At 47.8% G+C, this 19,419-nt stretch overlaps 1 protein-coding gene across 6 annotated transcripts in view; it reads right to left on the bottom strand.

Moving 5' to 3' along the window:
* TBC1D2 (TBC1 domain family member 2) overlaps positions 1-19,419 on the bottom strand; it is a 50,439-nt gene that overhangs the window by 16,658 nt on the left and 14,362 nt on the right. For 5 of the 6 annotated variants that reach the window (XM_041760491.1, XM_041760492.1, XM_041760497.1 and 2 more), the window contains 3 exons: positions 14,810-14,943; positions 10,933-11,129; positions 3,579-3,974 (listed from right to left, as the gene is read on the bottom strand). In XM_041760491.1, the coding sequence (XP_041616425.1) occupies positions 3,579-3,974; positions 10,933-11,129; positions 14,810-14,943 (727 nt within the window). The remainder of the gene's footprint in view (positions 1-3,578; positions 3,975-10,932; positions 11,130-14,809; positions 14,944-19,419) is intronic. The other variant, XM_041760493.1, reaches the window with a different exon arrangement.

The following is a 19,419-nucleotide window of genomic DNA, read 5'->3' as shown; positions in this document are numbered from 1 at the left end:
TCCTTCCCAGCCCAGAAGCTCCAATTCATACGCAGGGTCTGCTGCCTTCTGCCTAGATGGTTGACCCAGTGGGAGGGCCACATGCTCCCATGGCTCCTTAGCTAAAAATAAAAGCCCCAGGCTGACTTCATCACATGGCCTCTCACCACTCCACTGGGGCTCTCTGTGGTGTCTCCTGTCCTGGCCACCCCTGCTTTTGTATCCCTCACTGTGCCCGGGCTGCAAGGGTTTTGTGCACTCAGGCTGAGTTTGCTCTCTGCTCTCTCCGTCTGGCCTGAACACAGGTAGTTCCAACTCCTCAGTGCAGACTTCCTTCTACTCTCCCACATGTCTACCCTAGATCAAACTCGGCTCCTTTTTCTCAGAAATGCTGCCAGGGGGTGCCAGCTGCTCCTCTGCACAAGTGTCTGCCCACTTCCTCTCCACAACCCCCACTTTCTTATCCTCATATGGCAGCGTGGTGAGCTTGGTGCAAATCCTCATGTTTGCAGCACAAGGACCAACCTCCTGTGAATATCAGGATTTTCCAGGACCACTCCCCCTTCCTGTGACAGTCATCTGTTTTGGTGTCTGGACATTCACAGATTCATGAACACAAAAGCTGAGCGGGCTCCATACACCATTACTCTGTGCCCCCAACCCGTGCTGAGCATGTCACTCCATTCAATCTCCCTAGCAGCTTGGAAAGTGGGATCAGGTGGGATCTCAGAGGCTCTGAAAGGACAAGTATGTTGTCTGAGGTCTACACAGCTGTACGAAACAGGGAGATTTCCCATGGCTGCTGTGTGTGTTCTTCCCAAATACCTGGGAAGATCTAAAAACTTCCAGGCGAGGGAGGAAGAGAGTTACCAGTTGCCTGAGTTCCTACTATGTACCAGACCCATCTCCCTCACACAATTATGTGGAATTTATCCTCCTAATGTTGTGGGCTATGTATTAAAGTACCATCAATCCCATTTTACAGATGAGGAAACTCCTCAGTCACGTGCCTAGAACACAAGAGGCTGGATCCAAACCCAGGTGTGTTCAGTCCATAGCAGGAATCAAAAACTATCGCTGGGTGAAAGCACATCAGTGGAGTCCACTGCTCTATATCACCTCTACACCGCCACTCGGTTCAGCCTCTGTTACCATCCCTTTGTCCTCATCCCAGGCCCCAAAGACGCTCCCTGGCAGTTCCCAGGCTTTGGACATGTTGCCTAGGCCACCCTGCCTCCAGCCCAGATGGCGAGGGTGGGTGTGAGCACCCCTTTGGGGCAGCCATGGGGGCGGGAGGGGGTGGCGTCTGGGCAGCACCCCCCATTCAGCTCATCGCCCTACCTTGAGTGTTCTTCGCAGCTCAGAACTGTAGGGAGGAAAAAGAGAGAGCTCAGAGACGAGAAACCCACCAGACAGCGACCAGTAAGCAAAGGAGGAAAACACAACTGGAGAAAGAGATAGGAAGAAGAGAGTCTGCCTGCCTGCCTTCATGGGGATCAGGAGCCTGGGAATTCTCTTGGGGAAATGCCACGTGGATCAGCCATGGTGTTAGTGGGGAAGGCAGTGGAAGGGCTGTGGTGAGACCCGTGGTCTAGCTTCAACCCTGCTGCTTGTGCTGTGGGACCCTGGACCAGTCCTTTCCCCTGTTCCGGGCTCAGCTGTCCCTGCCAGAAAAATGTCAGAAATGCTATCACCAACTCTGCCCAGCTCCAATATTCAAGAGGTCAATGATTCTGTTCTCAAAATGGCAGCTTCAACAAAGGGGCATTTACTTAAAGTTGCATGCCCTCCATCCCAGGGCCAGTGTGAGATGTGAACATGCTCTGTCCCCAAACTCAAAGACAATGGATTTTTGTTGAGTCTTCTATTTTTCTAGAGCAGACACCTAAAGGCTAATAAATGAGGAACTCTAGCACATGTAATTCTCTTTGGCACCAACACTGGGCCTCTGAGGATCAGCTGTTACGGTATGTTAGGTTGATGGGAGCCTTCCTATCTGGGCTTACTGATAAATTCCTGAACATGCAAATCCAGAGGCACACTTGGTCTCCTACGGTGAGTCCATGCTTCCAGTCAGCTCTTGGGGGCAGTCTAGAGGCACCCAGAAGATCTATTTCTCTACACCACCCCCTGCCTCCACACCCCCAACCCCCCCTTCCCCCTGCCCTGGCCCCCAGCTGCTCTATGGGGTCTTCAATTATGTATTCCAGCAGGATGGGCACAGAGAGAAGACTCTGGGTAGGGCAGAGGAGGGTAGGGAAGCAATCTGATGAAAGCAATTTTCCAGCCCCAGAGAGCTTTCTAAAGCTAGCTCCATCTGCATTTGAAAGGATTTAGTTTCTCATTTTGAACTCAAAAGAATCTGATTTTAAAGGGAAAAGATTCAAAGACTGGGTATGTGGTTTTTCATATTGAAGGAAAGGGAACAGAACCTGGGTTTGATGTCAACTTCCTTTACCCCCCTATCAACCCTGTGAGTAGCAACAGTGACGCTGTTTTTATAGAGAGGTAAGGGACCTTGCGGGAGGTCACCCAGCTAGTAAGAGGCAGAGCCTGGATCCAAACACAGGTCTCCTCGACTTCACAGCTGGGGCAGGGGTCACTGTACCACAACTGCCCACTGGGCTCTCAAAAGCTTTTGGAGTTCTCTTTTTTGCTTCTGCTTCCCCTCTTCCAGCACAGGAGCTCCCTGTGCCACGTACGTATATCTACAAGTACAGCTGCGCATGACGGGGTTTGGGGCAGGACTGGCCCTGGTTATACAGCTGCCTTTAAGGACTGTGGGGGTTATGAGCCCTGATCCCCGGCCTCAGGCCTCCAGGTGGTTTGGCGGCTCCTGTCCCCACGTCTTAGAGAGGACACTGCCATCCACGGCAGGCATCACACTTAAAATTACATTCCTGTTCCCCAAGCTGTAATTGGTCTCTGTGGGAGGGCACAGCCTCCCCAGGCGAGAGCCAGGAGCCTGGGCATGGGGGAGGCAGGGATGGTGGCAGTAGTGGGAAGGCCCAAAGAAACTAGAAGGCAGCAGAGCAGACACGGGTCAGAGAGTTCGAGTTCCCTGGGCTGCTCCACGCACACCCCTTTCTCGGACTCGGCCTTCCTGCACACAGTGAGGAGCGCACAAGTGACAGCCTCACAGGGCTGGTGGAGCATCAGATGAGATGATAGGAACAGGGCATGTAGGGCGGTGGCCGCCACACCGCAGACAGTGTCACGGGGGAGACTGCCATGGTTATGAGCAAGTCACAGCCAGCCACGCATTCCCTGGACTATGTGCTGGGGGAGGCCGCCGGGCACCTCGGGGACTCCCAGGGGCATCAGTGTGGCACCGAGCTGGTCTGGCACTCGGGAGTCCTGACCTCATCTTGTGCTCACCTCTAATCATACTGTAGACACACCTTCCCTCTCCAGCCACTGATATCAGGAAAAGACAAATTGCACTGGACCTTCTGGTTAAGACAGTGAGAAGTGTGTAGCAATACTTCCAGCAGGAATATTCTGGTCTTAAGGGTTCTCCCTGCTTCACCTAGGAAACCCCCAGGGCCAAGAGCAGTGCCCTCTCCAAGGGCCCGGGGCCTGGAGGGCAGGGCCCCTACCTTCAGCTGCTCCATCTTCTCCTGCTGGCTCAGGAGGTCCCTGTCGGCAGCCCCCGGGGGCATGGGCGGCTGGGTAGGGGGGTGCGTGAAGTCCTGGGTGACCTTCTCGGAGAGCTTACAGATGACCTGCTGCTTGGCCTGGTTCTTGTCCATGAGCAGCTGCACGTGCTGCTGCAGCTCCTGCACCTGCTGCTCCCGCAGGCTGGCTGTCTGCACCAGGCTGTCCCGCTCCTGCTCCAGGGCCTCTAGCTGCCGGCCCAGCTCTGCAATCTGTCGCACCTTGTGCCGCACCAGCTCCAGCCGGTCCTTTTCTCCTGCCGAGGCCAGGTACGCGCTGGTCGCCCTCTTCTCCTGCTGGGCGGCTTCTAGTGCCTTGTGTAGGATCCTGACCAGCTCCTGGGGGAGAAAAGGGAAAGAAGCACCTTGTGAACTCCATGAACTCGGGGAAGGCCTGGGTGGGGCAGGAGCCTGGGCATCTATCACCACTCTCCTAACAGCCCTGAGGGGTGGCTAGCATCAGCCTCTGGGCCATCTCAGTTTCTCTTTTTCTGTTCAACCAAGTTTTACCTGGACACATGGTTCCCCAGCTGAAGGCCACATCTCCCAACCAGGCTTCCAGTGGGGTGTAGCCTAATGACAATATTCTGCCTAAGTGGGATAGGAGAAATTACGTGGGTAGCTCCTGGGTCCTATCTTTAAAGCCACCACCACCCACATGCTCCCCTAGTGCGGGGTGCCCTTCCTCCTGGCTGGGAAATGGCAAGACCTGGAGCAGCCACCTTGGGCTCCTAAGCAGAGGGTGTATGCTGAGGACAGCAATGGCGATACTGGCTCAGAACTGCTCACTTAACCTCTGGATTCTTCCATGAGAAGGTAGGAGAGAAAGAAAGTTCCAGAGTGTTTTAGGCCAGAGTACTCAGCGGCTTCTTTGTTACAGCAGCTGAGCCTATACCCTACATGTCCCTTTCAGAGATGGGAAAACTGAATCCCCGCTGAACAGAGTGGCCTTCAATCCCAGATCATCCCCAGCCTGTGCTCAGTCGTAATGAAGGCAGCAGATGGCACACTGCTGTGGCTCTTCTTCCAGGCTCCTGTGGCGGACCTTACTTATTAATCTCAATATTCCTTTTCTGGGTCATTGCTATGCTCCATGACTGAGAATATGGTTTCCCAGAGACATGTTACCTGTATTCACACCAAAGTATTCAACTAAATGAATCAGCTGGATAGGGTTACTGCTAAGAATGATTCCATTTTGGTTTTTTTGTTTTGTTTTAAATGTTTTTTTTTTTATTTTTATTTATTTATGATAGTCCCACAGAGAGAGAGAGAGAGAGAGAGAGAGAGAGAGAGAGAGAGAGAGGCAGAGACATAGGCAGAGGGAGAAGCAGGCTCCATGCACTGGGAGCTCGACTTGGGATTCGATCCTGGGTTTCCAGGATCGCGCCCTGGGCCAAAGGCAGGCGCTAAACTGCTGCACCACCCAGGGATCCCAGTTTTAAATGTTTTATTTATTTATTTGAGACAGAGAGAGAGCGCACACACACAGAGGGAGAGGGAGAAGCAAGCTCCCTGCTCAGCAGGGAGCCCAAAGTGGGGTTTGATCCCAGGACCCTGAGATCATGATCCAAGCCAAAGGGAGACGCTTAACTGACGAACCACCCAGATGCCCCAAGAATGATTCCATTTTAGAAGAGAACTGCTCTAAATCATGACTTTGAGAAATTAATGGCATGTTGAATTAGCATGCATCTTCTGAAACCTGGGGACCACGGACTGTCCCTCTTCTAGTTTTCTCCTTTCCCTCTGGCCATCCAAACTTTACGCTCCACTTGCTGCCAGGCCCTAGGCTGGGTGCGGGGGCCCAGGAGGGAATTACTTAGAGTTCTCATCTTCAAAAACCACCAAGGTTGGTGGGAGCAAAAGTGAACTACTGTAATGGAGTAATTTACTGCAAGAGGGAAGCAAGGGTGTAGATGGGGATACAGAGCAGAGAGCAATGACTTCCACCCGGGATGGAGGTGGGGGGAAGACCAGTATATTCTACAGAAGGGCAGAACAATTGAAGCTGATCCATGAAGAATGAGAAGGGCCAGAGACAGTCAAGCAGCAGGAAGGAGTTAAGGGCTAGAAGGGCTTTCCTCATGCTGAGTCAACAGCTCCAGCAAGGCCTTAAGGAATGAAAGAGCCTGTGTGGGGCTGTGGGCATTCTTGGGTGCAGCCGGAAGGTGGGGTGGGGAGCTGTTGCAAAGTAAACCGGAATGTTTGCAATGAACTAGCTTCTCAGGCTCTGCTGAGAGAGATCACCATTCCTGTGGCTCCAGGATAACTGAGAAGCTGAGGCCATTTTCTGGTTCAGCTGGGATTCGGAGATGACCTTGGAAACTGCCCGGGTGAAATAACCAGCAGACACTATTGTGCAAACTCGTCTGAGGCTCAGCATCAGGCAGATATCTTTCCTCCAGCTTTGGGAGAGTCAGATCTGAAGCCCATTTCATTACTTCCATTTGCCTCCCCCTTCCTACTCTCCTCCCAGCCCAGGACCCCTGCTGCAGAAGGAGACAGGGAGAAAGGAATCAGGGAAGGGACAGAATCAGGGCAGGAAGCACAAGATGAGAAGTGTGAATGGATGTCGGATTCAGAAAACCTGGCGGCTGGCAGGCCCGGGGAGACCACCTGCCCAGGCAGGTCTCTTTGCTGTCACAGCAGGACACTAAAGCCCAAGAAAGAAGGAAGAAGACTAAAAGGAGCTGGTAAATCCCCACACCATAACAGAGGACCCCAAATCCTAATCGAGGGTCTTCCACTTCTCTGGGATGTGTGGTTAATAGATTTTGCTCGGAAACACTTCTTTCAATTTCTTTAAAAATAGAAATAACCCATGTTCATAGCAGCATTATTCACAACACCCAAGAGATGGGAACAACCCACATGTCTGTCACCTGATGGTGAATGGATGAACAAAACGTGGCATCTACACACGGTGGAGTATTATTCAGCCTGGAAAAGGAAGGAAATCCTGTTACAGGCTACAACATGGATGAACCTGAGGACATTAGTTACAAAAATGTACCTAGACAGCATATAGAAATATTTTTTAAATTTAATGAAGAGGGAAGCTTCATGCTGTTTTGAAGCTGTTCGGGCCTTACGATACGCTATGGCACCTCCCCAAGCAGCACCATCACTGGCAACAGTGCAGTGCATTCCTTTTCTGGATGTGCCACAGTTCCCTTGTCCCACCCTCAAAGAGGAACATCCAGCTTGTTTCCAATTCCTACAACTATAAGCAATGCTTTGGGACCCGTTCTTAGAAAACAGAAGAGCTGACCAGTGGTCTTTTTAATATTTCTTAATCAAATTATCGTTTGGCCCATTTCAGATTTTGGTAACAGGCCACAAGTTGTCATTTTATTAAAAAATATTTTTTTCTATTGAAGTATAGTTGATTCTTTAAAATTTTAAAAGCCAACAAATCATCCTTTAAAAATTAATGCTTTATCTTATTAAAGAGCTGATACTTTATTCACTCACTAAAATCAAGGTGGATGGGCCCAAATTGCTGGGAAAAGAGCACTGGACTGAGAGTCCAGCACATTGGCCACTGACCCCTGTGAGGCTGGGTACCAACAGGGTGCAGGTGAAGGAGCACCAGCTCTAGAGTCCCTGGGGCCTTGGTTGCCATTCCAGGTCCGTGAGGGGGTATTTAATGAGGGTGTTTCAGGAAAGTGAACTTTGGCTTTGTCATATATACACTGGATATCATGCTCTACTCCTGGGAGAGCCACTTCAAGGATAAGAGAGAAAGTATGGCAAGTGCCCCTCCCCAAGCAGAAGCAGCCAGGGCCCCTCTCGATCCTCCCTCCCTGCACTCTGAAGTCCTTGTACTCTGGACTCTGGAAAAGGGCAGTGTGCATTGAGGTCTCTGGCAGGGTTCTAGGGAAATAAGAGGCTGCACCTTGCTCCCAATGAGTTTCCTAAACGAATTACCCTGAGTGAGCTAAGTGGGCCCCAGATAGGACCTGGAGGAGTTCATCATTCCTATCAGTCAACAGATGGCCAACATTACTACAAACAATGGGCTTCCATCTGCTGGAGCAGACAACCTTCAGGCTGGGTGCAATTTTGTCAATTCTGAGAGCCTGAGTCACCAGGCCAAGCAGCCATCTGGTGCTATTCCAGGAGCCTAAATCTCTTGGGGACCAGCATTGCAAGGGCCTGGGACATATAATGGCCTAGGGGGTACTGGAGTAGTCCTATATTTTAATAGGACACCAGACACAAGTGCATTTGTATTTTCTGAAGAGCAGTTGCGATGCTAATGTCTGATGCTGAGCTGTACATGGAGACCACAGAGAAGGCGGTAGGGCTGGGATGAGTCCTGTACCTGGGGAAAGAGGCCAGGGCCTCAGTCCTGACTCTTCCAGCTGTGTGACCTCAAGCCAGTCACCCACCTTCTCTGAGCTCCTTGAGCATGGCACGGTGTAAAGGGCAGAAACTCGAGAAGCAGACAGACCAGAGTCTGAAACCAGTCTTGGCTCCTGGGAAAGCCTGGGCATGCAGAATCTCTCAGAGCCTCAGTTTGCTCCTCAGGAAAAGGGGGCTGGTAACTGTTGTGAGGATTAGAGATAATGCATGGAAAGCCTGAGCACAGAGCTATGGCCAACTTCACATTGGTTATATATGCTCTTATCTGCTCTTACCTGAGGGCAGGGACCCAATGTACATCTGTGCCCTCTACAGCATCCAACAGAGTTTGAGATACAAATTCTTAAAGGACTATTAGCAATGACCACTTGGGTGGCTGAGCCAGGGCAAGACCTCCCATGTCCTCCTGTAGCCTCAAGCAGAGAATACCTCCCACCAAAGAGATGTAGGAAGGCATTTTATAGATGTGGGTGCAGGGAAGTCCAGGGGACTGTTTGCCCAGCTGAGGAACTGGATTCATAGGGTCTCAGATGGGACAGGTGCCCTCCAATCAGCATTTCCACACATCTAGCACACCACTGGGCACCCCAAGGTTTTGCAGGCCTCCTCTGTCCTACCTCTGGGCCAAGAGTCCATCTTTTCTCCTTTCCCTCTTTGGTTTTAGTATCTAGGCTGGAGGTAAAATGCCAGAGTCAGTAGGGCTGTGGCTTCCCCTGCCTAATACAGGACAAAGACGTGACCTCTGCCCATCACTGCTAGGCTACACACTTCTTGGGGATGCTTAAGTGCACACATCCATATTTCTGAGTCCCTCAGAGGAGTGTGGCATGCATCATAAGGCTGGAAGGAATCAGCAAGGAGGGCAGGGAATGCCACAGTAACAGCCAAACCAATCAAAGCCTGCACAGTGGGTGGCTGCTGGGTGCCAGGCACTGGGTTTTATGAATCTACACGCAGGCCTGTCCTATAAGCTGTAACTTGTTTTCACTCCACTTGCCAGGGAGCTCTCAGCAGCTGGGGGAAACCTTGCTCATCTCTAAGAGCTTGCCTTTGTTTATTAAGAATGCCACATCCTGGGGACCCCTGGGTGGCTCAGAGGTTGAGCATCTGCCTTTGGCTCAGGGCATGATCCCAGGTCTGGGGATCAAGTCCCGCATCAGGCTCCCTGCATGGAGCCGGCTTCTCCCTCTATGTCTCTGCTTCTCTCTCTCTCTGTCTCTCATGAATAAATAAATAAATAAATCTTAAAAAAAAAAAAAAAAAAAAAAAGAATGCCACATCCTCCAGGGCAGCATAGCCATTGGGGACAAACCTCAGTGAAATCTAGGGCTCCCAGACCTCTCTTTCATCTGACAATTCCTGATACTTTGGAAGCAAAAACCAAGCCAGGGGAGGCCACCCAGATTTCCTAGAAAGAAGGGGAAGCTATAGTGAGAGGAGAGGCGGGTTTCACATCCAGGTTTCTTTCCCGGGCCAGGTTTGGTGTGGGACTTACACTGTACTGGTCCAAGGATGGAGCAGCTACTCCAGCTCAGCTGGATGCCCTCTCGGCACTCAGGAGCACCAGCAGCCCCACCACAGGAATGGGGTGGTGGGAGAAAAAACAGCTGGGCTGCTAAGTGGCATCAGAGGGGGCTTCACACACCGTAACACTGTATGTGGGCGTTGGTATGTTCACTGCTGGTCTCTATGAAATGTAAGCCATGCAGGGACAGGACCCATGTCTCTTCCCACTGTTCCCAGCGCCTAGAATACTGCATGTACACCACAGGCTCTCGATAAAGACCCAGTGAATAAATGACTGAAGTGAGAACATATGAACGAATGAGCCTCCTCCTTGGAGAACTCCAATCACAGGCTGCTTCACTAAATGTATCCCCTGACCTACTAGGAGGGAAGCCTCTGCTGCTTCCCCTAATGTCTGTTTATGGGCAAGAAAGACAGGGAAGGGGCAAAACCAGGTAGGGAGAGCACTTTTCTGGACTATCTTCTCCAAAAACAGAGCAGCAGAAAGGCAAAGAAATGTATAAGGGGGAGGCTATTCAGAAGTACACACAGCTTACCCCCCACCACCCCAGGAGCGAGAGCTGGGAAATAGAACAGAAAAAGACTGAGGGCAGCCAAAGCTCAGACATGAAGACGTGGGCCTTCCCCTCAGAGGAAAAGAAGCCTGGCTTCTTAGTGGGGCCTACCCTTGGGGGCATCATGGGGCACCACTGTTGGGATTTTCAGTAACAACTGTGCTAACTTAACCACTTTTACTGCAGTCCCCATCACCTCCCTGCCATGTGATTCTCACTACTTCACAGTTACCCCAGAACATGAACATGATTTATTCTCTGGGTTGTATGGTATTTGGATGATTGTAATGTCTGTGTTTGTGTGTGATCTGTGTCCTATAACGACCATGTAACTCCTTTTTAAACTGCTATAATTAGCTTCTCTATTGAGCCTAAATTTTCCTCATCATTGTCCCTCGTTGGGCCTGGCTGAGCGCCAGAGCTACACAGACCTGCCTGCTTTCTCTGTCCCATGAATCCTTCAGTGATCTGTACTGTTACCAGCTGCCAGTACCTTCAGAGGCCCTTCCCAGGACTCTTCATCTAGAGCCCCCTTCTCTAAATGTTCAGGGTGGGGTCAGGCCAGGCATAGTCCTCCAGGAAGAGTCCAAGAGCAATCACAAAGTAGGTCCCAGAGACCCTGCCCTTGAAGGGCACCTAGGCTGAGTGTCCATCACCTAGGCTGACTGTCCCCATGTCCCTCAGTCACCAACAGCACAGCATTTCCCACCACCAGTAGTTTGGCTAATAAAGACTTAGATTTTACATCTGCCCAGCCAGGCTAACATTGCATGTCTGGTTTGTTCAAGGGCTCCAGGCCCAGACGGGTGCACTGGAGCCCAGGGTCTCCTGGGGCCAGACCTCACCTTCTGAGACTTTAGTTCCTTGGTGAGCATCAGAACCTGCTGCTCCAAGGCCAGCACCTTTTCCTGGGCAGTTCGGGACCGTGTGAGTCCATCGGCAAAGAACGGAAACGTGTTGTTCTGGCGCTTGGCTTTCTGAATGAGATTGGCGGTCAGAGAGGACTTGGGTGTAGGCTTCGGAGAATCCGCTGGATCTTTCCCTGCTCAAAAGGAGGAACACAGAGGTTATGACTGGGGGCCTCAGTGGTTCTCAAAATTGAGCCTGGTGCAGAAGCATCTGGAGGGCCTAGTTAGTGCAGATTGTGGGACCCTATTCCCAGAGCTTTTCATCAGTAGGCTTGGGGTGGGACTTGAAAATTTCTAAAATCTCCTAGCTTGTAGGGGATCACACTTTGAGAACCCTTGGACTATATATATTGACACTGTCCTGGCTGGGTCCTTCAGCCCATCCCTTAAAGTGTGCCTGTCCCCAGCTCTCGGATCCCTGCCTGCCATAGGCATCTCATACCACACTGCTGCTGTGTGCCAGGGGCCATCTCAAGCACTAGTCCTAGCAGGATGTCTTGTTTCTTATTTCAGGATCTCAGCTCCTACCCTCTTGGCAATTTTCAAAGTATAGAGATTTGTCCATAGACAGGAGTGTGGAATATCTGAACTCTGCATTCTCGCCCCAGACACCAAGTCAAACTCTTGTTTGACTCTTATTACAAGCTAAGGTAGGACACACATTCCTCACAGCTGGCTGTCTCCAGGCTGCATAGTTTATTTCCTCTAGAGCCAGGGTCAGCAACCAATGGCCCACATGCCAAATCCAGCCCACAGCCAGCTTTTGTAAATCAAGTTTTATTGGAACACAGCCACATTCATTTGTTTGTGCATTGTCTGTGCTGCTTTCACTCCACAAGGGCAGAGTTGAGTACTGGCAGCAGAGACCATATGTTGCCATAACACCCCCAACATTTACTACCTGGCTCTTTATAGAAAACATTTGCCAACCATTGCTGAATTTCTTATTTTATTTTTAAATCAAATATTTTATTTTATTCTTAAATCAAATTAAACATCAGAATTACTCATTCATCCATGATGCCTTGTCCTGCCCTGCCCTCAGTCTATACTTCAGGGATTTGCCATTAGCCTGCATCCAGAGACATTTTAATGGCCTGACTATATGGTCAAAAGACCTTAAGAATCTTGTTTATATGGTGCATACACATTGTGCCCATTATGAGGTACCAAACAGAAGAAATTTTCCTTAGCTCTCAGCCCTAGAAAAGGCTTTGCTTTTTCTTTTTAAAGGTTTTTAAATTTTACTTTGGTTTTCTTTTTTTTTTTAAATAAATTTATTTTTTATTGGTGTTCAATTTACCAACATACAGAATAACACCCAGTGCTCATCCCATCAAGTGCCCCCTTCAGTGCCCATCACCCATTCACCCCCACCCCCTGCCCTCCTCCCCTTCCACCACCCCTAGTTCGTTTCCCAGAGTTAGGGCTTTGCTTTTTCTAAGAAAATATATGTTTATTCTTACAGATGCTGGAAATAATCTAATGCTTGCATTTCTTTCTTTGCCTTGGCTACTGAGCAGCTCAGCACCACATCTGCTGCCCACTCTTAGCTATTCTGTAGGATCTTATCTTGATCTTACCTAAATTTCCTATCCCAAATTACTCATTTATTTTCCCCTGATATTTTAAAAAAAGCTATTATTAGCTTTAATAAACTATTCTCACTTCTTTTGGGACTGGGGTGTTAAAAATAAGGATGTGGTATGGGATCCCAGGTGAAGGGACAGGCAGGGCTTATAGGATGATTTGAATAATTTAGCATGTTTCTTCTGGGGCCAGCCAAACAATCCCGAATGGATAAGAAATTACTCTAGGTTAACAGGAATCAGAACCTCCTTGGCCTTGTTGAGTACAAGAACAGAATGATTTTGTTCTAGACTTAACAGAAATCTGGACTGCAGACTGCAGAGCTCAGAGGAAAGCAATGCCTCTTTCTTTCCTGCCACGAGGTATAGAAGAGCCCCTGTGTGTGTGTGCGGGGGGGGCTCCCTGTAGCCTTTGGGCCCTCTGGTGACACCACTCTCCACTAACCCTGAGAGCAGGGAAGGTAGGGATCATTGTACCTATTCCACAGTCAGAGAAAATGAGGCCTAGGAGAGTGGTCTTTAGTCATTGCTGTAGGATTTCATGGGTGTGCCACAGGCCTCACTGGGTGGAGAAGAGGGTAGGAGTTGTGGAGGGGAGCCCAGATTCCCATCCCCTGCCTCAAGTCTGCTTTGATCTGCACTGTAGATTAGATTTTATCTATGAGGGGTCAATAAAAGGTATCATGGCAATAAAAACAGTGTGAAAAAAATCACTGCTTTAGAAAATGAGGCTTTTTCTAAAGCCTTGGCCTGAACCTTAATTCCTAGTTCTGCACTCCTATGCAGCCATGAGTGAGTCACTCCACTTCTCTGTTCTCCATTCCCTGATTTGGTAAATGAGAACAATAGAACCTACCCCTTAAAGAGGTCAAAGCAGGTGAAGTGCTTAGTGGTCATGAAAGAAACTTGAGAAGATTCTGTTCAGTGACTGGAGCCAGTCAGTCCTAAAGGACCAGATATTGCAGATTCCATTTATATGAACTATTCAGAACAGGCAAATCCATAGAGACAGAAAATCGAACAGTGGTTGCCCAGACCTGGAGGGATGCAAGGTTTCTTTTCTTTTTTTTTTTTTAAACTTGAGACAGAGAGAGAGAGAGAGAGAGAGAGAGAGAGAGAACAAGCAGGGAGGAGGAACAGAGGGAGGAGAAGCAGACGCCTTGCTAAGCAGGAAGCCTGATGTGGGGCTTGATTCCAAGACATAGGGATCGTGACCTAAGCCGAAGGCAGATGCTTAACCAACTGGGCCACCCAGGCGCCCCTGGATGCAAGGTTTCTTTTTGGGATAATAAGCATGTTCTAAAATTTAGGATAATAAGCATATTCTAAAATTGATTATGGTGGACTGTATACTTCAAATGGTGAGTTGTTTGGTATGTGAATTATATCTTAATAAAATTGTTATGTTTATTGTAGCCAAGGGGAAAAAAGTGCTTAGACTAGCCCAGGCACAAAGTAACTGTATGTATGAGTGCTGGTTTTATTATTATTGATTTGATGGGGTATTGATCCCCCCTTGCACTGTTCACTGTGATCCGTGGGGCCTCACCAGACGCTGCTTCAAAGAGGTGCTTTTTCTGGAGTCACTTCTATACAGCCCAGGGATCCTTGCTGCCAGACAACCCCACAGTGCTGTTTCAGCCAGTTTTCTTACAACTGTTTCCAGATTACAGAATGTCCTAAGGGCACCCATGCCAATTAAAAAAAAAAAAAGCCCACCATCCCTGATGGTAAGGGCCACTCAAATTTTGTGAAATAATAAAATGCTATGGAATAGCTGAGTGGACACCTAAAGGTCACTTGCTCTGCTTCTTCAGGCAGATCTGATTTTAATTACCCCAGAGAGGCATATTTATATCCTTTCCTTATAAATAAAAAAAAAGTAAGAAAAAAAAAAGTGAGAGATATTTTCATTTATTCAAGAATCATCTGGAGACAGGTGGTGGCGATGGTTGAACAACACTGTGAAGGTGCTTCATCACACTGAACTGTGTACTTATGGGTCAAAATGGTAAATTTCATTTTATACACATAACATTATTGTGTATTTTACCACAATAATATTGATAAGGAGAGGAGTCATTGCTACTAGCCCCATGGAAACCAGGAGGAGTCACCTGCAGAGTTTCATGTTGGACACAAAAAAGCACAAGTTGGTTTTAGGGGAAGATAAAGAGGGCGCTCACTGGGTCTCTGAGGGCAGCCCAAACCTGAGTGGAGCTCACCTGGAGTGCTGGGGTCAGAGGGTAAGGGCTGCTCCGCCCTCTGAGGTTCCGAGCTCAGTGGAGGATCTTCCCCTGGAGGTCCGTGGCCTGTTCCTTGGGCCTGCCTGTTGCCCCGAATATTGGACATCGTGTTTCTGAAAGGAAAGCAGGAGCATGAGGCTGCCATCCTGCCCCCTTGTCATGCCCCAAGCAGTCTGCCAGGCTCCAGGAACCCTGCAAGATGCAGCCCAGAGCCACTCCCCACCCCCTCACTCTCTCCTTTTCATTTTCTCCTTGTACTTACCACCTACCACACACAATATTGCTAACCAACAATACAAGCCTGATTCCCCTGCTCCCAGCCCCACTGCTGGAGCATAAGTTCTGGTGAGTGCCGGGATGTTCGCCTGTTTTGTTCACTAAAATACTCTGAACACCTAGCACGGCGCCTGCAACATGGAGGGCACATAGAGTATACATGCTGAATGAATGCCAAACGGACTTGCCAAACTAACTTTCCTGAAACCTTCATCTGGTTTTATAACTAGTTAGTTCAGAAATCATCGGTGGCTCCCTACTTCTGCTGATGAAAGTTCCAAACCCTTCCTGGATTCTTTCCCCTTGCTTTCTTTGCTCACTCAGATCTGTTCTCCTTGAGGCCTTCATTCATCATCTCCTAGCCTCCAAGGAGTTTTACTGCACTTTGTCAATGGACTACCCTTTGACCAACTACTTATCTAGGCTGAACAGTGGAGTCATTTCTTCAAGAGCTGGGCGCTAACCTACTGCATGCCTGCTGGTACCTGGCACTGGGCCACACATGCCCAGAGTGTAGGCTCAATACATATTGGGTTTGCAGGAAGGAACTAGACAGTATCAATGGCTGGCCAAGGACCAGAGACCACAGAGAAATTCATAATTAGTTGGATGAAAGGAGAGTTTAACAGAGTTTATTTTCCCTTTGCAAACAGATAAAAGTAGACATATGCCAAAATTAATAAGGAGGAATAGAAAATGATTAAGGGAGTTCATTAGGTCAGTGTTTTTTCAAACTGCAGGTTGTGAATCATTGACCACTGTAAAATCAGTTTAGTATCATGACCAGCATTTATTTTATTTCATTTTTTAAATATTTATTTTAGAGAGAGAGAAAGACAAAGAGAGATAGAAATGTATGCAAGCAGGAGGGGTAGAGGGAGAGGTAGAAAGAATCTCAAACAGACTCTGCATAAACATGGAGCCGAACATGGGGTTTGATCTTATGACCCTGAGATCATGACCTGAGTTGAAACCAAGAACGAACTTGGCTTAACCAACTGCACCACTCAGATGCCCTGTAACCGGCATTTAAAATATGGAATGGAAAATATTAGAATGCACCCCACTTAGAAAGGGTTAATATTTTGTAAGTTATATATATGTGTGTTCTGAGCCATAAAATAAAATGTACTTCTTACTGTGATGGTGGTCAACAGTCTGAAAAATAATACACTAAGAGGTCATTTACTTAAAAGGCAGCAACAGTATGGTCAAAAAAGAAAGGGATGTGAAGGTCTGTAGATTGGTGATGGAGTCCTGGTTTTGCTTCCCAAACACCTAGGTGCTAGATAAACATCAAACATGTCTCAAAAATACTGAGCCGAATTCCCAGGAAAGGAAGGGTAATTCTTAGGGACTAAACATGGAAAGGTGAACTTCAAGTGAGAAGATGAATGTGTAGATTAGACCACTCCTCCACAAATATTCACTCCTTTCCTACCACTTCCTCAGGAGCAGAGTGCTTCCTCTCTCAGCTTGGGCAGGGCAATGTGATTTGCTTTGTCCAAAAGGATGTTAGCAGATGTGATGTAAACATAGCCTTAAAATGTCCTTGCATATGGAGCTTGCCCCCTTGAAGAACACGCCTCAGGCAGCTGCTGGTCCACAGAAGATGAGAAATATGAAGAGCAGGCTTAGATCTTAGCAACAGCTTGGAGTCAAGACCAGGTGAACCTAGCCTATATCATCTGAATCCAGATGTGTGAGAAATAAATGTTTATTATACGACACTGAATTTTGAAATGTGTGTTTGTAGCATTATTGCTGTGAAAGTTGACTTAGGACTCTGGGGTCAACCATTTGCTTTTTCATTGAGATATAACTAACGCATAACATACTCATTTCAGGTGTGCAATATATTCATTCATCATAGTGCAAAATGATCACCATGCTACCTCTAGTTAACATCCATCACCACACAGAGCTACTAGATTTTTTTTTTTTCCGTGTGGTCATGGATCAACTGTTGATACCAGAGACCTAGAACCTTGGTTGCAAGAGAAGAAAGAAAGCCAAGGTTTGGACCCAAACAAACTGCAGAGTTGAAACTGAAATTCTCACATACTGCTGGGAGTCCTGTGAAGGGATGAGTTAGGGATCAACACAAGGAAATTCTAGCTGAAGACTCCAGGTTCTTACAATACTTTGGTTTGGTTTTGGTATCAAGATAATATTGGCCTTCTAGAATGAATGGGGAAGTATTCCCTCTTCTTTTTTTAGGGGGAAGATTTTGTGAAGGGTTGGTATTAATTCTTCTTCACATGCCTGGTAGAATTCAGCAATGAAGTTAGCTGGTCCCAGGTTTTTGGGTTTTTTTTTGTTTTTGTTTTTGTAGGGGGTAGTTATTTTTATTATTAATTCAATCACTTTAAATGTTACAGGTCTATTCAGATTTTCTCTTTCTTCTTGAATCAGTTTTGGTAATTTGCATCTTCCTAGGAATTTGTCCTTGTCTATGTTATCTAATCTGTTGGCACAGAATTGTTCACAGTACCCTTTATAATCTTTTGGATTTCTGTAAGGCTGGTAGTAATGTTCCGACTTTTAAGCCTGACTTCAGCAATGTGAGTCTCATGTCTTTTCTTGTTCTGACTAGAGGGTTGTCCATTTTGTTGATCTTTTCAAAGAACCATTATTTGATCTGAAATTCATTTTTATTATTTTATTTTTATTTTTTTAAAAAGAAAAGATTTTGTTTATTCATGAGAGACACATACACACACACACACACAGAGAGAGAGAGAGAGAGAGAGAGAGTGAGAGGCAGAGACACAACACAGGCAGAGGGAGAAGCCAGCTCCATGCAGGGAGCCCGATGCAGGACTCGATCCCGGGACTCCAGGATCACGCCCTGGGCCTAAGGCAGTCGCTAAACTGCTGAGCCACCCAGGGATCCCCTGAAATTCATTTTTAAAACAAAATCCAGTTTTTTGGCATAGTTGGGTTCAGAGTAAGAAATAAGATTGTACTTTAATGCAAAATACAGCTGACTGATGGAAGGAAAAATGAATCTGTTAAATTAAGAAGACAGAAGAAATTAGAACTCAGCATTCCCAATACCTAACTTTGAAATTTGGTCTCTGGCTCCTTTGGCTTTGTTATTATTAAGATCCTACTGTATGGAGCCTCTGACTCCTTGCCTCATCACTTCCCCTTGCCAGTTCTTTCTTTCACCACTCACAAATAAAAGGGTAGCAGTCTTATTAAAAAGAAAATAGTGGTTATGAAGAACACTTTTTTAAAAAAGATTTTATTTATTTATTTGATATATACAGAAAGAGTGAGAGAGAGAGCATGAGCAGGGGTGAGGAGTGGCAGAGGGAGAGGGAGAAACAGGCTCCCCTTAACCCCCCCAAGCAGGGAGCCTGATGTGAGGCTCAATCCCAGGACCCCGAGATCATGATCTGAGCTCCAGGCAGATGTTTAACCAACTGAGCCACCTAGGCGCCCCTGAAGAGCACTATTTGCTGAGTACCACTTTGTGCTGGTCCTGTGCCCAGTCCCATTCCATGTATCTCACAAATCACAGCTACATAATCAAAGAGAACTCAGGAACACATTCTTATATTAGAAGTGCTGGCTTGGTAGGGTGACCATCATTGTTGCCTCTGCTTCCTCTTGCCCAGGAAGCGTAGCCTCCCTAATGCCAGGGGCTCATAAGCAGCTATTTCTAAGGTAGGGGAGGGTATAGAAACCCCAACTCAATGGTAGCAAAGAGGCTCCTAAGCTCCAGCATACATCTCCTCTGGGGATGAGGTGCTCACTCACTGCTAACACAACCTAGCTGGCTACTACCCAGCCAAACTATTGCACAGGAAGAGGTGTCTGCATTTCATAAATTTATTGACCTTATGTGGAGCAGTTCATAGGTCATTTTCTGGGTAGGATTAGCTCCAGGTCTGAAAGGCCTGGTCAGTGTGGGGGAGTGGTCATAAAGACTTGCTCTGGAAAGATAACCTTGGGCAGGCCATTTATCCTCTCTGAGCCTGGGTTTCCTGATCTGCAGTGAGGATGAGGAATGGGTCCACAACACATAGTGACTGGGCCCTTCCATGGGCCAGGCACTAAGCTGATACTAGTCATTCAATTCATTTAATCCTCACAAGAGCCCAGAGAGGTGAGTACTATCACCTCAATCATACAGAGAGATGTCTGTATGGGATGCAGATACTCTGGGATGCAGAAAGGATAAGTAACCAAAGCTAAGTAAGTGGAGGGTGGCAGGGGCGGGACTGAGTGTCAGACCTGGACATCAGACTTTAAGGTCTAAGAACTTAACTGTTATGACGCTACCTCACAGGTTTGTCCAGACA

The sequence above is a fragment of the Vulpes lagopus genome, chromosome 7, assembly GCF_018345385.1.
Source record: "Vulpes lagopus strain Blue_001 chromosome 7, ASM1834538v1, whole genome shotgun sequence".
Classification (NCBI taxonomy): Eukaryota; Metazoa; Chordata; class Mammalia; order Carnivora; family Canidae; genus Vulpes; species Vulpes lagopus.
This window is presented reverse-complemented; position numbering and strand designations above follow the sequence as displayed.